Consider the following 23,671-nt stretch of genomic DNA (forward strand, 5'->3'; position numbering starts at 1 on the left):
GCAATGAATGCTGAGAAGATCAGCATTAAATGCAGAGCGGATCAGAGAGTATGACTTTGGTAGCTTTGATCAGGTCCAAGTTAAAGACAGGGAATCGCCTCATTACAGCTTGTGGCAGATTAGTATAGAGTCCAATGACAAGCCATTATGTAACACTAAAACGGCATCTATGCCAACATAAACATAAAATAGGTTTGAAAAAAACTCACATAGCTTCAATAAACATCACTAATATATGTGTAATCCAAACATGTTGCAGCACCAACCATCGCGTGTGTGAATAAATGAGCAACATCACATGTTATACTTTGATTTTATGATTTATTTACTGTGCTAATATGAAGCTTGCCTGCTTCTATCTAAGATTTTTCAGAGGTCAGTGAGGAGCCTGGTTTTATTCCTAAATGGCTTTTACCTTCTCTTGCCCCTTCTCTTTGGCATTTTCTCCACATTTCTCTGCACCGCTGGGGTCGGGGCTGTGGGTACGCTGCTGCGTGGAAGAGGTGACCGACAGCTGCCTCTGGAGCCGCAGCACCTCCTTCTGGGACTCCCGGAGAAGGCTCTCAAACTCCGCTCTGCGAGACTGAGCAGGAGATCCCTGCACAGAAACATGACAGTCATTTCAGCGCATTGTTTTTATGTTGGTATCATTAAACATTTCAGTTCCTAACCAAAATACTGGATTCAAAGTGTGATTATGTTCATTACTATCAAAAGCTGTTTATAAAAGGAAGTTGAGGTTGATTTAAAAGCACTTTAACATACTATTTATTAAATAATAACAAATAGAAACTGTTTCAAATGTAAAAGTCAAGTTTTACTTTAAATATCTTCAAGTAAAATCATACATAATGTCAGAAACTACAAAGTACATGAGCGAATCTAACATCCAGGTGCAGCTAACTCCTGGAAACCCAAACAGATGTTCACATTCAGGAGAATCAGCTCTGGTAATTAAAAACAGGCAGTGATAAAGACAGCCTATTCCTGCAGTGTCATCTATCTGCACATCAGCAGTGACGCAGCCGTTGTAATACGGGCTTAGGAGTTTGGGATGAGCAGTACCCGTGCTGCCCAGCAGAGAGCAAGCTCGTGGCATTAGGAGCCTGATGCAGAGAAGACGAGTGGTTCAACATGGAGAATTGGGTTGAAAATTTCAGCACTTAAAACAAGAGTGATTCAGTGACTCTGGTTCAGTCTGGGCTGAGTGAAACAAACTTTGGTTACTGAGAATTGTGTTGAGATTACCTTAGTGGTGCCCAGCTGTGCCTCCAGCTCTCTGCACTCCTGCTGCAGAGCAGCAATCTCCTTGTCCTTGGACAGCAACACATCAGCATGCTGGGCGAGATCGCGAGCTCGCTGACGGGCGAATGCTCTTTTATACTGTTCCACCGACCCGGGTCTCAACAGTGACGGCCAATTCACCTGACGCAGGAACAACAGAGTTATCACCAACAAGAATTTTAGGTCTTGGATATATGAAGGGAAACAAAAAAAAAGGTTAATTCAAGACAAATTATTGTAGCTTTACAGAACAACACAAATGATTGTGGTATCCAGGAGTTGCATAGGCGCTCCTCAGCGATCTGCCAGCGCTGTCACACTGAGGACAGTTGTTCTGCTTGGAGACCAGCCATGTATAATTTCAATGCGGTTAGTCTACAATCAGTATTTCATTGCTGTAGGTATACTATGGCTATACTGGGATTAGTGGGAGCTGAAGACAAAGTAAAAAGTTTCTTCTTTGGCTCTTATCTTGGTGGACCAAATCACAAATGATATTCTATGCTATTATTTGCCTTTACTATGGAGTACACATCATTTGTAACGAGGCTAGATATTTATCAGACCAAAAATAACAATTAATTGACAAGTTAAAAACAGTCTTTTTGTGTTAAATTATGAAAAAAGGGGAAACATGACTTTATGAAATGGCTAAATGCTCTAAAAAAAACAATGCATATTCATCTAAATATATTACTGTATATCTGTTTTGCTGCTGAGGCTTATTTTAAAGCTTGTCACTCATGGAGAAACAAAGCATATTTTCATATGACTTCACAGTATTTTCTTCCATAAAATTACACCACATATCATTTTCCTAAAGCAAGTGTTTTCTGGGATAAAAACCTGATATGAAACTTTACACATCGTATTTGATAAGTGTTACTGTAAAATAAGTCGATCTGTTTAGCTAACAGGCTTTAAAGAGACTGTGAATATTTATACTTTTCCCTTTCATTCAGTGTGTTTTATGGCACTTCTGCATATGTAAAAGGTATGTATGGTTACATAGCACTGAAACACAGAGACTGAACTGCATGTAGCTCTTTGGTTGGAGGGCTTCTCTTTGGTTGCTTTGTGAGATCGTGTTGTAAAAAGCTTTTATTGGCCATCATTTCCTCAGCAGAGCTCCTTTGTAAAAAAAATATTCTGTTACTGGCAGCAAGTCTTAGCACATGGCTCCTTATTTACTCTTCTATGAAAGGCATTAAAGATCCAACTGACTGGTTTTATTGTTTAAATCTAATGTCTGTAAAAGTACAGGGCACTTCAAAGTATTAGCACAATGAGCAGCTAATATGGATGATGCCATCAAATTAAAGACAATAATTGACCCCAATCTTCTAAAGGTTTTATGAGTATGAATGTTTTTTTTCTGTATTAGGTGTTGGTGAAACAATAATATCCATAAGACAAACAACTCCACAATGTGTAATTATAACATTGTCTCACCGTGCAATCCAGCAACTTCTACAGGAGTTTGTTAGTCAAGGTAATTATTCTGATTCAGATGTGTACTGGGAAGCTTCAGGGTTCATAAATACTGTTTTGGTTTGTCAGATCAGTCAACTAATCAGAGCAAATGTTTTATAAATGGGGGCCTTGAAGACACAAGAACTGCTTCAGACAGAAAGTGGCATATTTAAATGCCACTTTATGCATATATAAACTGTATTAAGATAATCTAATAGATTAGATTAGATATTACACACCAATTACATCACTAAGTTTGAGTGATGTAATTTTTTAAATAGGAAGGTTTCATTCATGTAAACTCACTACATTACCTACAGGAATGCAAATAAAATAGGTAATTTTAGCCTTTATAGAGATGCATTTATTAGCTCGGAAAGCTGCTGGTATATTTTAACAAGGATCCCATTCATTACAAGTTTTGAAACCTCATTCCTAACTTGTGATCAACCATTGTGCTGATGGGGTGATTTGTGCATTGGTGCACAAAAAGAAATAATTTGCAGCGTTGTGTATCAAGAGTTGGGACAAACACATTGTTGATGAAAGGAGTTATACCACTTTGAGGTTGGCCTCTTGTAGTTTCCGAGCCCTCTCCTCCAGCCTCTTTGCGAGAACAGCCAGCTCGGTGTTCTTCCTCCTCAACCTCCTGACCTTCTCCTCAGTCTCTGGAGCACTGCTCTTCCGCTAAACACATGGAAACAAATATCATCAGACAGTGCCTGCGGCCAACGTTAGCACAGGAATAGCAAACAAAAGTTACAGAGAGTCATTCAGAAGAGCTTATAACTATCTGAAAAGGGATTCAGTGCATCATTTTTTTTGTTTAAAATCACCGGTCTACCTGTATGGAAAAGGCAAAAATATTCGTTAACCTTTTAAGGGAAAAAGCGTTTGGGAACCCAGACACTGAGCGAGCTGGGACATCTTTTTGTTCAGTATTTTGTGCACCTGGCCTACTTTCTACAAAAGCTTCCATCAAGGCTGCACACAATGTTATTTTTAGTCTCACCAGCAGGCCATTCTCCTCCCTCAGTGTGGTGCAGGTCTTCTCCAGCTCATCGAGGGCCCGCAAGAGTTCCGAGTTTTGACGCACCAGGAATCCATAATCTGTCCCATTCTGTAAAACCCAGCACAGGAAAGATGTTTCCATCTTTAAACCACCAATTACACAAAAGAGTATCACTTTCTGTTTGGAGTAAGAGACTGATCTTCATTTTAGCAGAAGTGCTTATTAAATGTGAGAGAGAGAGAAAATGTTCTCGGCTGTCGACCAGTGTTTACATTGTGCTGTCTAATGGTGGCTAACAGATGACAGCCCGCTGAAAGGGCTTTTCATTAGACAAGCTTATTCAGGCCACAAATGCCAATAAACACCTATTACAATAACTCACATCAGCATAATGGGAAGCAAAGCTTTTCTCTCCCTCTGTGTTCCAGACAGAGAAAAGAAAAAAAAAACTATGGAGATCAGATAGGGAAAGGGAGGTATCATGCTTCATTTTTTTCCATTTTAAACATTTAATTGAAGTCTCAGAAGAATATCTATAAGACACTTATGATACATCCCACACCAATCAACGATAATGCTCTTACTAATTTATGAGCTTGTCGATGCTCTTTGTGTTTGAAAAAAGGCCTCAATTTACTGGGATTTTTATAGCTCCATAGAGCCAGTCAGTCTAATAATGTTTGGTTCGTTCAGTTTGTATAAAAACAAACTTGATAACCATGTGTTTGAAAAAAACTGTTTTAAGTGAAAAGGGAATCTCTTTTGCTTTCAGGTCTCTGCAGTGAAAGCTGCACCACACAGCTACTAGATTTTAGTACAAACTAAAACAGTTAGAAATGAGAAATAGGCATCAAACTAATTCCCAAAGATGTCTCAAACCAAATGTCTGTTAAATGAGTTTGTTATTTTGGGAGCTGAAACTGAAGAGACAGCTGAGCAGAGCAGTCACTGTGGCAGATCATCAATATGGGAATCAAGACTGTAATGGGGTCTTTAGTATCCACTCGGCTGGCTGTTCATTTAAATGAAGGGTGGCCACTTTGCTTCGGCGTCACGGGTTCTTTAATGGGCCCCTGAGTCTCACAGGATCAGGCAGACAAAACACCGGCATACATAAATGCAATGGCAGCAGAAGCAGGAAACAAAGTTAAAAAAAAGATTTATTCACATATAAATCACCCGTAGATCTGTTCTGATGTACATCTAGGCAAATTAAGATATTAGCACAAACAGCAGAAACCTTTACAGAAGCACAGAAACAACTACATCAAGCATCCTCATGACATTGTGCAGCACAAAGGTCATGTGACTGTCATTTTGATAATGTTGTCCTGGAAACTGTAGATGATGCGCTCTCTGGTGGCTCCCTGGAGTGTTTTCAGTACTGCTGGGCTTCTACACTAAAAAAATGCTTTAAAAAAAACAAACAAACAAACAAACAAAAAAACAATAGCACATCTGGTCTGAACAGGTTCCAAGATAGCAAAAAATGCTTGGCCCAAAAGTGGCCTAAATCAAAGGTTTTGGCCTTGACGCTATGCTAGTGTGGCTGCCAACACTCAGCTACATCACCACCACATGTAGCCCACATCACCCCTGCCGTAACTTAATCCAGGCCAGGTAACAACATCTGGACCACATGTGGGCCACAACACCCCTGCCATAACTCAAACCTTGGCTGGTTAATAACATCCAGACTGTATGTGGTCCACATGTCGCCAATGCCTTCACTGAGCCAGAAGAGCCAAAAGTAGCCCAGACTGAGTCTAACTGTGTCTGCTCCATGGGTAGTTAGTTGGTTACAGACTAGTAAGAGACTGACTTCATATTTTCTAAGTGAACGCATGCAGACAATATTTTGATTGAATTGTTTACAGATAATCTGTGGAAACTTAGTTTTTAACCTTTAATATTTTGAAAAGCTTTGATACCAAAAGGTAAATGAAGCTTTAATAGCAAAATCACACTGTGATGGCTTGTTGGTTGGACATAAGCAGAGAATATATTTTAAAAGACTTCTAATAGCATCTAAAGTAAGTGTGAACACTTGCAGTCAAAACAATAATTTGATAATGCATTTGTCACCAGTGGCAAGATAGGATTGTTTTTAGGACAACATTTAAATTAATATACACACCAAGTTAGCAAGTAAACTCCACAAAGTGGGATGTTTTCTTCTCAGTTTCACACAAGCTTATGTAATATAAGACAATGCTTTACTCAGGGAAAATAAAACAGCAAGCAAAATCTGAGGTACACCAAAATAACAAATGTATCTCCAGTAGCAGTCTGCTACTGGAAAACTAAGTCTGTCCACCTAAAGAGATTAGAGGAAAGTTTGATGAAGACGGTTCAGATCGTATTGAAAAATAAAAAAGGTTGAACCAAATATTGACTTTCAAACTTGTTTGAAATATATGAACTCTGTTATTTCCTAAATATAATGTAAATGTTGTGCTCATTCTTCCCGTTTCTCTGGCAACTTATGAAGAAATTAAATTGCAGCTCAACACAGACACAAAACGAAATATCCCTAAATAAAAATCAATAATTGCAAATCCTGTTCTTTATCCTTTTGTCTCATTTTCTTTTTAAACACACATTTATGGATAACATTTTTCATTAACAGCAATCTGACGTGCTCCTTTAACTATGTGCTGTGGTAGTCAGGCAAACTTTCATGTCAGCACTATCTGCCTCATACTGAGAGAATCCACAAGTTTCACATCATGTCTGTGTTGCATTACATATCCTTATGAATGGATCATCCTACCGATGTGGGTTGTAGCAAACAGGACAAAAACTTAGTTTTCATAAGAAAATATTATTTAAAATTTTTTTTTTGCACAGTAGGAGAGAAATATCTGCTATGTCTTTTATTTACAGTCTTCTGTAAGACTGTAAGACTGGTGACAGTCTTCTTTAGAGTTACTGTCTCCTGATGCTGCAGGAAGGAATGCCTTGCAGATTAAACACGCAGTGCTTTACAACATTACCAAATAGATCTGCTGGTACTTCAGTCCACGATGTGCACTCATCTATTTGATAAGAAGCATATCTATAAGCAAAACTAAATCTAACACATGCTGACACTACAGGGTAAGAATTTCTTTTTCCGTCCTTTTTTGATGATGCATAGGAGCACATTGAGAAACTACAAAGCAGTTTTCAAAAAATCCTAAAAGCAGCACATTTTTTATCAAAGCCTTTGCTTTGCAGATGATGCATTCATTTTTCAGGGCTTGAAACTTATACAACCATGCTGACTTGCTTTATCTCTTCTGCTGTCACATTCAGGATAAGATATGCAAATTCCTAAACTCTGTGTATTAAAGTCTGAATGATTATGTCATCACTAAACACAAAGCATAAAAAAATATTTAGGGGCATAACTAGCATACAAGAGAGAAAGAACAAAGTAGGTATTTTAGGAAATGTTTAAGAAAAAAGGGATTCCACATTATGATCAGTTTGCTCAAAAATGAGGCATCTGCTTTCCCAAAAATAGTCATAATCTGGTGGGATAATGCAGCCAAGGGCTTTTAAAGAAGTATTGCAGGCTATTTTTTTTAATCTACCTACTCTGTCTTGGCTGCTTCAGCCCCCAAAAGCATTTTAAGCTGATCTTCTGACAATATCTAAGCTTTCATTTACATTTTTTAATGACTTAAATAAAAGTGAATCAAACTGTAAATCAACTGGGTTAAAGGGAAGATCACTCAACTCAGTTTTATATTAGCTTTAAGAGCTCAGTTCCTCAAGGAGCACTTCCACACTTAGTTTAGCTATATTTGTCAGAGGAGTTGGAGAATTTAGCCCAGTTCTTTGCAACAAATATTATAGTATTCATTTTTTGTATTTTAACATTGGTAATATTGTGGGGTGGGAAGGGAGAAAAACAACAACAACAAAATAAACGAATAAATAAATAAATAAAAAAAAGAAGCCTGTAGCAATTTATGTAAGGACCTGCATCCAACTGGACAGTCCACCAGCACCTTCCTATGTGTCCTCTACTGATTGATTTCATGCTTGTGTTGTTCTCACTCATATGTGAGTCACTTTGGATAAAAGCACCCGCTAAATGACTGTAGAATAGAAAAAGAATAGAATATTAGCTTTATTAATCTGGGTCAGCTTTCTAAATTAACCAACTTCTTGCTTTGACAACTGTTTTATATTAAAAAAGTGGCTGATTTTTTCCCCCCAAAGATGTTGAACCCGTAACAGCTCATGTCTAACATTAAAGTATAAAACCAGCTAATGTCACTGAATAAACACTGATGCGCAACAGTAATCTTAGCAATCTCAATTAGTTTCCCACATGTCAGCCAGGAAGATGTCTTCAGTTAAAACTTAAAACCACCTGTTCAAGCCTATAAAGTGTCAGCTATCACTAACCGGTACCATAAACTGCTACCATGCTTTAAACGGTAAGACTATTCGGTCCGGAGATCAACCTGTGAGTCCTCGCTGGGGGAGTGAGATGGTCCCTGCACCTCGGTCTTGCTCTCAGGATGACAAAGCTAAAGTACAATCAATCATCCTTAGAGGAAGGCCAGCCAGAGTGAACTCATCTTCCCCTGCCTCCATTCTCATTCTAATGATATTGGAGTCAATCCATGTCAATTAATTGTTCCCTGGGAGTCATTCTGAAATACACTGGGGGCTTTTCCTGGGGCATGAGGTAATGCAGGCTTCTTTCAGCTCTGCTTTCCTGCTCTGGCAGAGAAAAAGGCTGCAGGTGGTGAGATCTACCCAAGGCCAGTGTACATATTAGCATTCATACAGTTCTCCTCCATCACAGCAGTGCTGTTTTCACATGGAGCTGGCTCAGCAGAGCAAGGCAGATGCGACTCAGTAGCAGGAGGGCAGGGGTCTCTCCACAAACGTCTGTCAGGAAGCTAAAGACATGGGCAGGGCAGACGGTGTCCTTCATCTTGTCTGCTATGACTGTGAATGCAAGTGATAACTTAGGGGAGTGCTGATTGTAGGGAGCATTCACTCCAGGATAATCCGGGGCACAATTGGACAGGGAATTTTGAAATTTTTCACGCCTTGGTTTGCTTTGTTTTCCTTTCACACAACACTTTACTCAAGCAGGACAAACCCTCTCAGCCATGTCATGCTGCTTGCTGGGAGCAATAATCCCCATACCAACCAAGGACCATTAAAAAAAAGAAGAAAAGAAAATCCACCTTACTGGGAAGCCAAGGCCGAAAACAGTTCATTCACTGCAAGTAAACAATGGAGCAAAAACAAATTTACCAGTTTTTACTTTGGTGTTAAAACTAATGAGCTTTTCACAAGAATCTGGTCATTATAAGCAGGAGGAGAGGTAGTGAGACATCCACCATGTTGATCTTTGTTGCGTCATACATCTCTGTTTGCTTTCCTAGTGTCAGTGCATCAGATCAGAGTTCACCAGCTGAGAACGTGCAGGCGCCGTTATATGTGCAGGTTTATCACAAGCCTAAGACAACTGCAACTTTTATATGAATATACTTTCTTGTGTCAGCTATTGGGCAACAATCTAACAGTGGATAACAACAGCAAGGACAAAAGCTTAATATTTTTAGTGATTGCAGCTGCTTGAGAGACATGCTATGAAACAAATAACATCTGAGCATCTCTTTAAAATTATGCTACAAAAGTTTGCAAACTTACATGTACGTGTGTGTGCTTCTGACTAAATTTGATTGAAAATTTTGATGGAAATTTGTAATAAATTTTGCCTGCGTCATATGCCAGCAGCTGGATATTAAACTGCTTGTTTTGGATATGCACCATGGGTGACTCACCAAACAAACGCAACCAAAAGACAGACTAACTATAACTGGCTGAAGAAAACTCAGAGAGGAGAAGATAAAATATATATAGCAGCGTCAAAATGTGAAAATTTGTCCAATTCAAGTAGTTTGGCTTCATAATTCCTTCTAATGTTTTAACAGGACATCAGGTATGACATTAACTGGCAAAAACCTGCTTCATGAACACAAAATGAACCCTGCTATAATCCAACATCCACACAATAGTGAAGAAACACCAAAAATAGTTTGAAAATATATTTATTTCTTTTATTAAGAAATATTTAACTTTCAAATTAAATGTCCAAAAAAAGCATTAAAAAATCATTGTTACAAAAACTCGTCTGAATTGCCTTCTGATTATGTGGGTCAACTACTGTTTTTTTTTATTTTTTTTTTTTATTCCTCTATGGTTTAAATTTTTCTGGGATTTTTGGGAACATTTCCTTTTCCAGTTCTTGACTATTCCATCGGAAGCTCTGAATTTCAAGAAACACACTGAAATGTAAAAATAGACATTTTATAATTTCACTTATTATAATTTTCATTTATAGATTTCACTACACTGTGTTGTGTTTCCCAGAATGTATACAACAGCTTATGTGGAGAATATAGAGCGCTGAGAATGAAAAGGTGATCAGATCATGTGGACCGCAGGCAGATTGACAAAAAGAAATAAGACATATTAAATATGAAAGTTAATTAATACACAAAACTGATCTTACATGGTTTATTAGTTAATAGCGCTCATACTTTTTAGGCCACATAAACATGTACCATGATAAAACATGCTCCTTTATGTTCAACTAATTTCTACATTCTTCTGTTTCAGTAAATGCTGAAAATGTTACGACTAAATACAAAAGGCAATCCGAAGAAAGAAACATTCAGGAGGAGACTTGATGACGCAAGCAACAAAAACGGGATGAGATAATTAAAATTTCAGAGATTTATGTTTACATATTCATAAGGTCGCATGAGCAGATTGTTCTTTTGTCTGAGATCCACGGCGAGCTTTTGTAAGGCGTATGGAAATGTCTGGGTTACATACAAACGCCAACATCAGCGTTTTTAAGCTGACAGCTAGAAATCCCCCACTAAAAGCCTGAGAGGAGACTGAAAACAAGACAAAGACACACACACACACACACACACACACACACACACACACACACACACACACACACACACACACACACACACACACACACACACACACACACACACACACACACACACACAGAGGCAAACACGTACTCATGCATTGCTATGTGTTCTTTGTTGAACATGATAAGAGGAGTAAGAGTGAAAAAGCTGTGTAACATCACAGATGTGCATACAGTGTGTACAGTAACCATGCATCCACAGTGTAGAGCAATATCACTGATATTACATAAACTATATCAGCTCTCCTGCTTTTCCCATTGAAACAGCTGATGAAGTTTGGAGGACAAAATCATAACATACTGCAGAAACTGGATGAACATGAGTCACAATTGTCGGCTGCATGTAGAAAACAGCAACAACAGAACTGAAGCATGACATGGATTGCTGCAGTTTGGTAATCATTTTTCCATACATGACTCTGCACAACAACTGGTTGGTTATTTAACAGATAGAAAAATGTCTTACTTCGAAATAAAGACTTTTCCTACATATAAATAACTGTGGGGAAACCTAACGTTAGTCAGGTTATGGTTCGTCTTCTCAGGTTCATGCAGAGGCATGAAAGAGTCAGCCTGATAAATCTAGAAATTCCTTCATTTATCCAGGAGGCTTTTTGTGCTTCAAACATTATTGAAAAATATTTCTACAAGGCAAACTCAAAGATTGGCAAGTGGCTAAAGCAATAATTTACTGAAGTTATTGAACAGCAAATGTAGGGGAAAAAAAAGGCTAAGAAAGGCAGTTCTTTCTCCAGATCCTGCCTAACAGACTTAATTTCATTGAAGTGGTCCAATATGGAAACAAGTTTCTCTTTATATGAAGCACTTTTATAACTGAGGTGACCGGATCGGGATGGAAGGTTTGGTGCAGTTTGGTTTGGCAAATTCTGATTTCTGTCATGTTTCCACAGCCAATTATATTCTTACCCGCTAGGCCTTGTACAATCCAGAGAGCAATAGATGAGTCAGCTATGAAACAGCCTAAAGTAAAGCTGGACCCATTGATGGAAGCAGGGCTTAAGATTGGGAGGACAAATCAAATCTAGAACTCTGTCCAACCCAGCACAGCAAATAAACATTTGCTATGACAAATGAAAATCACGCCACTTGCCTGTATACAAATACGTATAAGAAAGTTAGCTCAGCAATGTACAGGTGATTGTAAAATTATAATACTAAACCAATCTCTCCAAGCTTTATTACGATACCGCAATCCGTGCATTTACATGGGAGTTTTAAACTGATGAAAAACGACCATGTAAACACTTAATTCCTAATGCAAATTTCTATTCAGAATTAAACTTAATTCCAATGAAAGTGGATGGTTTATTTGCATTTTAATTCCGAACTATTTAATTCATCTCTAATTTCGCTCTAAATTAATCCCAGTCATTCTGTGCATGCTCTTTACCTTGTCCTGTCCCGATGACGCGCGTTGTTTTGCCTCCCGTGTTCGGTGGTCTATCCTCCCTCTCCTTCTCAGTTGCTGCAAAAAGTATTGTAGTATGCTCGTGTTGAGCTGGTACTTCAAAATTATCATAAAAATAGCAGCGAAACTGGAACTTATTATGTAGTTTTTACAAGTTACGACTGAAAAGATGAGAAGCAGGGAGCCAACTTTGTTTATTTCCGGTTTACGTCATACGTGACGTGCACCCTCTGTCCAATCAGAACCCTTCCCAACCCGCCGCTCTAAAGCGGATTTAAGCGACGACGTGTTTCATGTAAACCTTCATTCAGAATTATTATTGTCATGCAAATTTGTAGGAGAATACGTTAATTCCAAATTATTTAATTCTGAGTTAATAATTTGGAATTAAGAAAACATCATATAACTGTACTTAATAAAGCAGTAATCTGTTAAAAAAATGCAAGACAATGACAAAATCACTGTAAAACCTTATAAACAAACCGGAGAGTCTCTTTGAAAAAAAAAAGGAACCACAACGTTGTTTGTAGTTGGTTTCATTAAAAGCATTTCCCTCCATGTGCTTGTAATCCATAAGGACACCCTCTTAGGAGTCCTCTCCAATCCCATCCTACATTCATAACAACTCATCTCCTGAGGGTACCTGACGATGACAGATTAGGGGGTTTCTCATGTAGCGAGAACAAAGGACCAACACAAGACACCCTATTACACCCCACCCCCCCCCACCCCCCCCCCCACCCCCCACCCCCCACCCACCTACACCCACACACACATCCACACCCCCACATGCATTCAGCAATCGACTGCTACAATCCCTCAAACAACAGTCATCTGGCAGAGATTGTGCCGAAATGAAAATTTCTCTATTTTTCAAGAAAAATGATGAGTTTTGACAGTTTTAACTTTATAGTTTACATTTAGTGAATACAACATCAAGATGATCACTCAAACATGCATAGTTCACAGTGTAACATCTACTCCTGGCTTATGGATGTCTTGGGCTTCTTCCTACAAGGCCTACACAACACCGTGTCACAGAAATCAAAATCCACACAGGCATGGCTGCCTCATCATCTCACAGTCTACAAGATAACATGTCAGAATCCCCTGAGCATGCATGGGCTTAATAAAGCGTTGGACATGCAGAGAACGTCTGGTCTTTTAAACAGGGAAAGGATGAACAGAAGGCAGGGTCACCAAATTATTTCATTAAGTGCAGTGTCAGCAGAAAATAGATAGAAGGGGACACAATGTGGTGGAGATGATTTGTTTCTCCCCGACCCTCCACAGGCACACACTGAGCTTCAAAAGGAAATAACCCTTCATCTTGTCAAGGAAAATTGCATATGCATAAGAGCCCGTCGACCCCCTACAATCACAGCAGCACCAATTTAGTTTGTTGAGGATTGTGGGAGTGGCGTTACTGGATCTACTTAAATATTTAAAGCCACATTGGTCATTACATAAAGGAAAGAGGCAATAAACGCATGAATGGGCCACAATCTACACAGCTCCTGGCTTAACAGTATATTACTATTTTTAGATTAATTCATAAACTGAGGAGTGTGAAAACTTCAAGACCTGCGTTGATCCTTTCTTTGATGTGACTGATGTTAAATTGTCTTTGTTAACAGGCTATTTAATGCAGCCAGTCAAAGGGAACAAATAGCAAAAAAATGGGTACATCATTCAGCTGGATTCATTCTGCAGATTGCCCTGACCCCCACAAGCTGCAGTGCACCCAGCCAGAAATGGAAGTGCATAGATGTGATTGCAAAATGCCTCCCATCAACCCTAAAGGCACCTCGGCAGTAGTCTTGAAGTTGACAAAAAAAAAAAAAAAAAAAATCTTCGTACTCCATCACTGTCATCACTGCAGCTTTCCACAGCAAGCATCTCATCACTCTGAGCTAACTGATAAAAAAAAATCCCCAGGGGGGGCTTCCAGCTGAAAGAATTCCAATTTCTCCCTCACCCGTCAGCTATGAACAACTTAAAACATTTTATATCTTCACCAGTTTTCTATGTTAGCAATGTTAAGGTTATGGATTTGTCTGTCCTTCACACCCCGTCCTGACAGAAGACTCCTGAACAGAACATTAAACTGGGTACAGCAGTAGCTTCTTTACTGTCAATCAAAAGAACTGAAACAAGAGGAGGCATGCAGGTTGATTTTTTACATTGCTTATCTCTTTCTGAGGTCAAATATTAAGACCTCAAAGACATTGTGTGAATAGCATGGTTTTGATTATAATTAAAAGGATCCCATTAGACAGAGAATTTAGGTTGTTAACTCTGACGTCAGACAAAGTTTGCATTGTGGTTTGGATACAGGCAGGCAATTTTGTTGATGAAAGAGAAAGTTTTAAACTCAAAGAAGGTTATGCTCTTATTGTTAGGGGTAGTCTAGCCATCCATTACTTATGCGGCCATGGGGAAGTCACCTGATGCACTGAGTAGTACCTTGCTCCGTTTTCATAATGTATAAATATATGACCACATTGCCATTTCTCCTTTTTCCACAGGTCTTCCTGAATAAAAACTGTTGTACATGTTGATCTGTCTTTCCTGTCCTTTTCTACCACAACCAGTTGAGGCAGATGGCTGTTCTCCCTAAACCGGGTTCTGCTGGAGTTTTTTTTCCTGTTAAAAGGGAGTTTTTTCCTTCCCAATGTCGCCTCATGCATACTCGGGATATGAAATTGGATCAAAGTCATGATTCAATGCAGTCACTTGGTTTCTATTAGCTATACTATTTATGAATTGGCTTGAACTGATGTGTCTGTAAAGTGCCCTGGGACAACATTGTTCTGAAGTGGCACTATACAAATAAAGCTGAATTAAACTGAATTAAATTGAAGATTATACTCTGGTAAAACATAATGGTGCATGGTGGGCATATATATATTGCTATAATGGCAACTAAACTGCAATATTTTGCATTTGAGGCATGAATTTTTTTTTTTGGCAAAAGTCAATTACATTCTCCAACATAAATTTCAGCCTTAATGTTGGATTTACATAGAACAGCAAGCCTGGTTAAAAATAATTGCAAGCTGGACACTTTCATGCGCAGCAGTTTTCTGCAGTTATTTACATTATTATAGAAGTATAGTTATAATTAAATAGTAACACTATAAAAGTGTCCAATTGCTTAGTGTGATTTAAGGAGCAAACATGATGATAAACACAGGGATGGATGCATATTCTTCATCCAGCCAAGTGCAAAATATTCACATGAATTACTTTGTTAGGTGTCATTACTTTCATGATGTATATTAAAACACGACTGCATTCCCATGGAGAATTCACATAACTGCATAAATAATGGTGTTTTTGTTTGCCTTTTTTTGCCTTGAACTTCAGGCTTTGTTTCACTGATGTGCTGTAACAGCGACTGGAGCAAATGTCTAATGGTTTAACAGAGCATACATATTGTACCTCTTACTAACTGTACACGGTGTGGAAGTGACACCCAGACTAGGGATTCACACTGTAAGTGAAAGCGACAGCAGAGCATTGTTTGACTTTTTTTTTTTTTTTTAGGAATATTCTGCATCTCACTGCAGCCAGACAGCAGCCAGACACGGTGATGTTTCAGCTAGTGTTCAGCGAGGGACTAGCACTCAGGAGATTAGTCTCGCACTCCCCTATCAATTATTTACAAGGCATAACAAGGCTGGCCAGTAAAACACACTCAAATGTTAATAGAAACATATAAATAGGACCAAACTCAGCAACAGGAATAAAAGAATTTTGCGTCAGTCCTTAAGAGAAAACTACATGTTTTTTTTCCTCCAGCTTGTCAAATATCAGATGCTTCTTTGCTGTAAAATGATTATAGTTCAGTTTTAACAAACATAGGAAATTGACATTATATAATGCTTATTTATAGTCCACAGCTACAATTGCCTGAAGCATGACAATCTGTACCACCTACATCCTCTTTCCATTTTAATCTCAGTCTGGCTCATAAAAACACATTAAAATATCCACAACCACCCCATAACTGAAGACAAAACAATCCCCTACCAAAAATAGCATAATATGAGTAAACCCACTAAAGCAAGGTGATTAATCCTGCAACTTGGGGGGGTAGTATTCAGAACCAGCAGGCCTGGCGCTTCAACAATATGAAAGGTGTAAATCCACAGTAATCGACTTGCTGTGTTGGCTACAATTTCTGATAAGCTTGACGCTTTGAGATAATATAATTTATTCATTTGGACTGAACTGTGAATAACAAACCCTTCATCCGAGGACTTGGACTTAGCAGCCAGTTCTAAAGGTGCATTCACATCAGGATAGTCCGCTAGACTGTCCGGTTGGGGACTCGGCCCAGCTGTAGGGGGGTCTATCCATTCAGACTGAGATCGCGTTCACGCTGCACTTTGGTCAAACGCGCCTAACCTTTACAATAATATATCCCCATTAACACCAAAGGTGGCGCTGCACTAGTATTTAGCAAAAGAGAGGACAAGACCCGCGTGAAGAAGAAATTCTGTTGTGAGTTAAACATAGAGAAGGAAACTATCGCTGTTTTGGGTTTTTTGTTTTTCTCATGCAAGTATACTGCAGAAATACACTGGAACAATGAATGTGGTATGAACAACAGATAAGACAGAAGACTTAACGCGATTGCTACGTATTTACCCACAATGCAATGGTATGTCAAATGCAGGAAATTATTTTTTCTTTTGTATTCTGCTTCCTGTGTTTGGTCCACTTGAAACAGGCCAAGAACTATATTTGTAGGTGGACCGAGTCCGTTTCTTTGGTCCGAATCAGAATTTGTTTGGCGCATTCACATTCCCCCAAACGAAGCAGACTTTCCAAGCAAACGGACTCGGATTTGAATCAAAAAGGCTGATGTGAATGTGCTCGAAGTGATCAAATAATTTTCCTCCTTTTAGTCAACATCATACTTACATACTCAACTAAAAGAGCAGATGCTCGGCTATTCAGTCACATCACGAGCAGCCCAATTGGCGGATTACAGTGATATGAATTTGGCAACCCTTGCAAGAGTTTGGTAAAACTGTGTGTGATGACATGCAGGGTTTGCATTTTAGGATTAAAAATGCCCTGTTACAGCATAGTTTAAAACAAAAAGGAAACCGTGCAACCCCAAAGACAGCTGACTTAAAAGTAGTTTCAAGACTGCTTTCACCCACCGTTGGATTTTATTTCTAATTAATAACGAAGTTGGCTAAACTACAACCAAGCACGAACATCATTTCACTCACAAACAAACCTGCAGTCTTTACATGACAAATTCCCCTGACCAGTGTACATTTTATTTGTGTGTGTGTGTGTGTGTGTGTGTGTTGGAACGGGGGGGGGGGGGGGGGGGCACACATTTGATTACCTGGCAATAACAGTACATGTTGACAAGGTAAAAGCTATATTTACTGAATCCAGCTGACAAAAAACTGAGCGACATGTACTCTTGCATTTGTTGCATTAACATAACCACAATACATACAAAGAAAAGACAGAACATGTCATGTCTTTTCTTTTGTCCAGTCCACATAATATTCCTCCAGAGAAGAGACCCGAGAATCGTTTTTGTCCCATGTGAGTTAAGACACCAGAAGAAATTAATATGTAGTTAGCAAAGGGAGAAAGATTAATTTCTGGTGCAGATAATCATCACTGTATTAGGGCTGGTCTTTGCTTCTTAATCACAGGGGCTAATACAGGCTGTTTGAGCAAAATGCACTGTTTGAATCAGTAGATGGAACAATCAGTTTAAAGAGACTGGATAGAAAACAACGTTAGCCTTCAATGAAGTCATGTGTTTTTATTTCACGAGGATGAGAGCCTGACACTGGAAGCTGCTTTATAAAGTTGTCCAGGAAAAATGTTTTTCTAAACTGGCACCACACACGTTCAATGTAAAAAGATGCAAAAAGAGCCTCAATACGGATTTATAGCAGTACTATGATTCTGACATGCTGTATTCTTTAATTAAATTGGCGTCAAGAGTTTCCTACGCAGAAAGACAGAAATAAGAAAAGTGGTTTTTAATTTTTATAATAATCACGTAGCTTGACACAATGTCATTTCCACTTGGGCATTTCTCATTGCAAAGGAAGGATCCCTAACAGCTGCCGCCTTGTCACATCAGCAAAATCCCACCAGAGGACTGTTCCAATGTCAATCATCATTCAGAAGGCTTATTTCTTTGTTATGTCTATTCTCGCTGCTCTCAAAACACACACAATCCAATGTGCAAATCTGAGATGCTGCAGACAGAAGGTTTGATTTCCCCATATTTTCTTACTTAAGTTGTTAGAGACACAAGGTCTTCTTTCAAAAGACAAAGTACAAATAGCTTATATGAAGTCATGCAAGTTTTTCAGCTGTTGTGTGTGGAGGATGAAGCAGATGATGTGCATGATGCCATTATGTAAACACTTGTTAAAGTTGCTCTATAATTTGTTTTTCAAATAAATAGAAGGGCTTTTCACAAGCCTGTGAAGGATGTGCCTATAAAAGACCCACCCTGCTGAGAAAGCATCCTTTACTTTGAGAAACACCCACAGTTTCACAGTATCCGCTCTGCATCACCTTGTGATTTTTCATCTGTTATAATACCTTATAGTATCATACCAATCCACTCTCACTGCTGCTGTCAATTAAGGGTAAAAAAGAAAAGGACGAGTGATCTCAAAGGAACAGCGTCCTGCTGGCAAACACACCTTCACAGTTAAATAGTCAATAATTCTTTCTAATGCATCATTTAATGGCAGTACTCAGCAGCTGTGGCCACAGATCCCCCAGGTTGTGAGTTGACAGCTCATTTGGGGGGCAGGTTGCTAAACTATGATGCGCAAATTGGATACTAAAGCGATAAGGATGGGAAACATAGCGGGCAATATTGTACTCAGATTACAACCTTTGCATTTCACATTTACAGGGACAGGATTCACATCACTTTTCAAGTTAATTTAATTCTAGATCTCAATCCTTTCCAGTTTTGTCCACCCAATCACAACTCAGTAAGTCCATTCCTTTGCACTATTTAGTTCAAAGCACGATTTAGTTCTAATATACGCCGTGTTGAGATTTTTAAGAAATACAAACTGTCCTGGTCATGAGTTAAGTCCTCTATCAAAATTATGCAATAGTTTTAGTTTGATATTAGTGGATGTTTATGATGTCCTGCCTTCAGGCCCAATAATCTTTCTACTCTCAACCATCAGTAATGACGCTAAAAGACTCAATAAAATCCTGAAGACTTACCTTTCGTATGCCTTCCACTTCAAAACCAGTAAGGTTAGCGTAGAGCGAGTGGTGCCTCTTCCCTAACAATGACGTTGTGGTGAATTTAGCAGTGGTTGGAACATCTTTATCCGAGAGGCTGTGTTGCTTATTGTCAGTGTCCCCCGACACCCTCAGCTCCTGCTGTTGTCGCCCATGAGCATCCCGCTCATCACAGTTCTCCATCTCTGTGTGCGCTGGTGCAGATTTTGGCTGCTCAGACCGAGTGCACAAGTCGTACATCACTCTCTGTCAAAGTCACACGGAGCAAAGTGGATGTATATGACCGAACGAGGGGCCCTGCCGAGACCAAGCCATAACATGCTCCCATTTGCTGGAGGAGAATGACACAGATCAGCTGTTGCAGGATAACAAAAACACAGGAAGGATGTTGCTGTCGTCTTTTCCTTCAACAGTTCATAAGCAGCTTTTTCCACACCTAACATAAAGTGTGTAAGAAAAGTACTGTTGCTGCCATGGTTATCAGTTACCAAACAGTCTCAAAAAATTAATAGGAAATAAAAACAAACATTTAAAAAAAAAAAAAAAAAATGCATCAATAACTCAGGCTGTTAATGCTTGAATAAAAGCAGTTACAGATTAACATGAAACAGTAAGGTACCTCCACAGTCTGTGCAGTGACGTTTTATCCAAAACGAGGACAATCAGTTCCACAGGGACAGGGGAGAAATTCAGCCTCAGCTTGTGAAGGCAATTCAATGAATGTCATCACGCCATAGAAGTCTTACACATATTGTTATTAGTATTTAACACAGTATGACGCCTGGTCCTGCTCATTGCACTAACAAAACCCGTCTCTTCTTTCCTCGCCGCTCTGTCGTACGACAGGGTTCGTCATAAACCCCCCAAAAAAAGGAAGACACACGGGTAGAATTCTTACCCCACGTAATGTTTTAACAGCTCACGTAGGCCCGGATGAAAACAGAATGAGAAAAAGATGGGGAAAAATAAATAAATAACAGACTGGTCTAACTAACAGGTCTCCACTCCGGGCACCATTCTCTCAACGAGGCTGAGATGAAGGAGGCATGATGACTCCTCAGCTGTGAGTCTCTCATCACTGCAGCCGTGTCAAAAAGCATTTCATCCAGATGCAACACGACTCGGCAGGGCTGCATAATCCCATCTCGCTTGCAGCGCCATAAAGGTGAAGAACGAGGATGAAGGGGAAAAATGTGTGTAAGACGGCGAGTTTCCCTGTGAGGAGGGGGGCAGGGAGAACTGGTTCCCTCGTCCTATCACAAAAAGGCAGGCTTTGAGAGGGGATCCAATCATTAGAGCGACTGGAGCCCGTTTCCATGGAGATGACGCTGGAATGATGTTGCCTGCCTACTGATTGTTCAAGAGGCAGTAGACACTGCAACAGAGGGAGGCTGCAGACGGCAGGCAAAGGAACAAGTGTGTCCCAATCAGAGCAACTCTAATTTTTACTGCAGCTGTTCACTAGAGCAACAAATCAAATGCCCGTCAGGATGACGGGCATTTGATTTGTTGAGTATTTTTGTCTCAGACATGGATAATAAAGAGAAATGTTTGTAGAGAAATAGGTCTGTTGCCACAAAAGATAAAGTCATGCCACGACATTTAGTGATCTAGTTCACTGAAAGAAGATCAGATGCTCTTTTAGTTACTCCATTCAGCCAAAGCAAAAGAGTTGTTTAATAAGTCCTTAAATAAAGCTTTGGAAATTCCCCTTACTGGGGTAGGTTCTTATTTGGTATCCAAAGACCAGCAAACTAAAGAAGCCACATTAAACTTCAAGCCATCTACCTCCTCATGTCTTTGGGTTAATGTTTCTGGAGTAAAGCTGAGAGTTTTTAAAGGGATGATTAGTAATGTGTACTGAAAATGTACATTGCTACCTGACCTGTCATGTCACATGTAAGCAGTTCTTAACATGTATGACTCATTTTCTTAGGATTTTAAGACCTGACTTTTTTTTTGTTGTTTTTTTTTACTTGGTTATAATCATTCCCGTTTCCTTGTAAGGTCCCATTTTTCTGTGATGTGACACAATGGGAACGCACATTTATTTCTGGTTTACTGAGAGATAAATGGACCTGAAGTTTGCCCAGACCGCAACTTGATTCAAAGTACATGTTGATTCCTTGTTTTATCAGCCTTTCTGTTATTTATTCTGTTATATGAATTTCCTGCTATGCAATAATTGTCTTGTAGCAAGTAATGACTAATAATGGCTAAACTTTCGCTGTTGGACAGATGGCTTCATGTTTGACTTTGGTTTACAAAGAAGTTTATGATAAATTCATTGAGTGAAAGAAATCTTTTTGATGCAAGAAGAAAAAAAAAAAAAGCCCAAACCATCATACTTGCACCATCTTGCTTGGAGGCTGGTATGAGGTGTTTGTGATGACATGTTGTGTTCAGGTTTCTAAACATATTTTGGCCAAACACATCCAGTGTGGCCTCATTTGTCTAAAGAACATTGTTTCAGAAATATTGTTGCCCGTTTAGATGGGGTTTTGCAAAATTAAGCAGTGCTTCCATGTTGCTTACGAACAGAAGAGGTCTCCTTGTGTCCTGACAACAATCCAAACAAATCGTCTTTGCTCAGTCTTTTTCTGATCATTCTCTCATCAGCATTCAACAAGTTAACCGAGAACCATACAGTCTGAGAAAACGCTAGCCTCGTAGATGCTCTTGCTCTACTATTTCACTCAGCATCGTTGAAACTGACCTTTGAGGGGACTTGCTGTTACATCAAACATGATCAATTAACAAATCCACTTAATTACCAGCACCGAACTGTAGAAAACCTCGTACTTTAGATAGAAGTAATTATGTCAAATGTACGTAAATTTTCAGGCTGTATCACTTCTTATTCTTTTATGGGGTGGAAACTTGCGTATGCGTAGACTAACTGAATTCTGGGTACTATGCTTGGCTTTGTTGTGGTGAAAAGTTAAGAATGGTTCAATTTAGAGCAGCAGTGGAGGCATCAGAGGCATCAAATCACTGAACAAACTGTGTGTACATGATGGTTTTTAATTCGAAATTAATGATTTGGAATTAAATAATTCGGAATTAACGTATTCTCCTATGAGTTTACATGAAAATAATATTTCTGAATGGAGGTTTACATCAAAACACGTCCTTACTTAGTTCCTCTTTAGAGCGGCGGGTTGGGAAGGGTTCTGATTGGACAGAGGGTGCACGTGACGTATGACATATACCGGAAATAAACAAAGCTGGTTCCCTGCTTCCCGTCTTTTCAGTCGCAACTTGTAAAAACTACATAATAAGTACCAGTTCCGCTGCTATTTTTATGATAATTTTGAAGTACCAGCTCAACACGAGCATACTACAATACTTTTTGCAGCAACTGAGAAGGAGAAGAAAGATAGACCACCGAACACAAGAGGCAAAACAACGCACGTCAGGACAAGGTAACGAGCATGCGCAGAACGGCCGGGATTAATTTAGAGCAGAATTAGGGTTTACATGACGGAGAAATTAAATAGTTTGGAATTAAAATGCGAATAAATCAACCACTTATTGGAATTAAGTTTAATTCCGAATAGAAATTTGCATTAGGAATTAAATGTTTACGTGGTCATTTTTCATCAGTTTAAAACGGAAATAACTTTTATTCGGAATTAAACAGGAATTAAAACTCCCATGTAAACGTAGTAAATGTTGCTACAATTACCGGTAAAAGTGATTCACTGTATCTCAGCCCTAAAGCATCTACTTAGATCTTTACACCCTTCTTCAGTATTTTAGCTTTAATTTTTCTAAAATAATGCACAATTAATTTGTAGTTTATCAAAAATGATCTTAATACTGGAAAACATCAGATGACTCCATGATGATGATTTTATTATATCCTGATATGTGAAGCATTACAATTCTTTTGTGTGTGTGTGTGTGTGTGTGTGTGTGTGTGTGTGTGTGTCTTGTCCAGCATTTAAACATTGCAATTTGGAGAAATTGTACTTTGTTTTTAGTGTATACTCCAAGTCCAACACACATGCTTTTGTTTTGTCTCAACACTTCTTTTCATAGCAGCCAACCATTTAATTATTTATTAGGGTTTTCTCAAAAGAACGTGGGTTTACTCGTCCAAAGCCTGAACCCAGCCTGTGTGCACACTTTCTGCTATGCTGCTGCTCTTTTTTACAGTTTTAGTTCAGTGCCTGATTGGGAATACTGCTGCTGACAGCAAAACAGCCAGAAAAAGTACAACGTA

The 23,671-nt window shown here is 39.0% G+C and overlaps 1 protein-coding gene across 1 annotated transcript in view; it reads right to left on the minus strand.

Annotated features, from left to right (window-relative positions):
• tspoap1 (TSPO associated protein 1) overlaps window positions 1-23,671 on the minus strand; it is a gene marked incomplete at both ends in the record, with an annotated part of 62,835 nt that overhangs the window by 36,351 nt on the left and 2,813 nt on the right. Inside the window, 5 exon segments of the mRNA XM_079247454.1 lie at window positions 416-598; window positions 1,249-1,425; window positions 3,316-3,444; window positions 3,770-3,877; window positions 19,423-19,689. Of these exon segments, the coding sequence (XP_079103580.1) occupies window positions 416-598; window positions 1,249-1,425; window positions 3,316-3,444; window positions 3,770-3,877; window positions 19,423-19,689 (864 nt within the window).

Source organism: Telmatherina bonti (genome assembly GCF_933228915.1).
Source record: "Telmatherina bonti genome assembly, chromosome: 10".
Lineage (NCBI taxonomy): Eukaryota > Metazoa > Chordata > Actinopteri > Atheriniformes > Telmatherinidae > Telmatherina > Telmatherina bonti.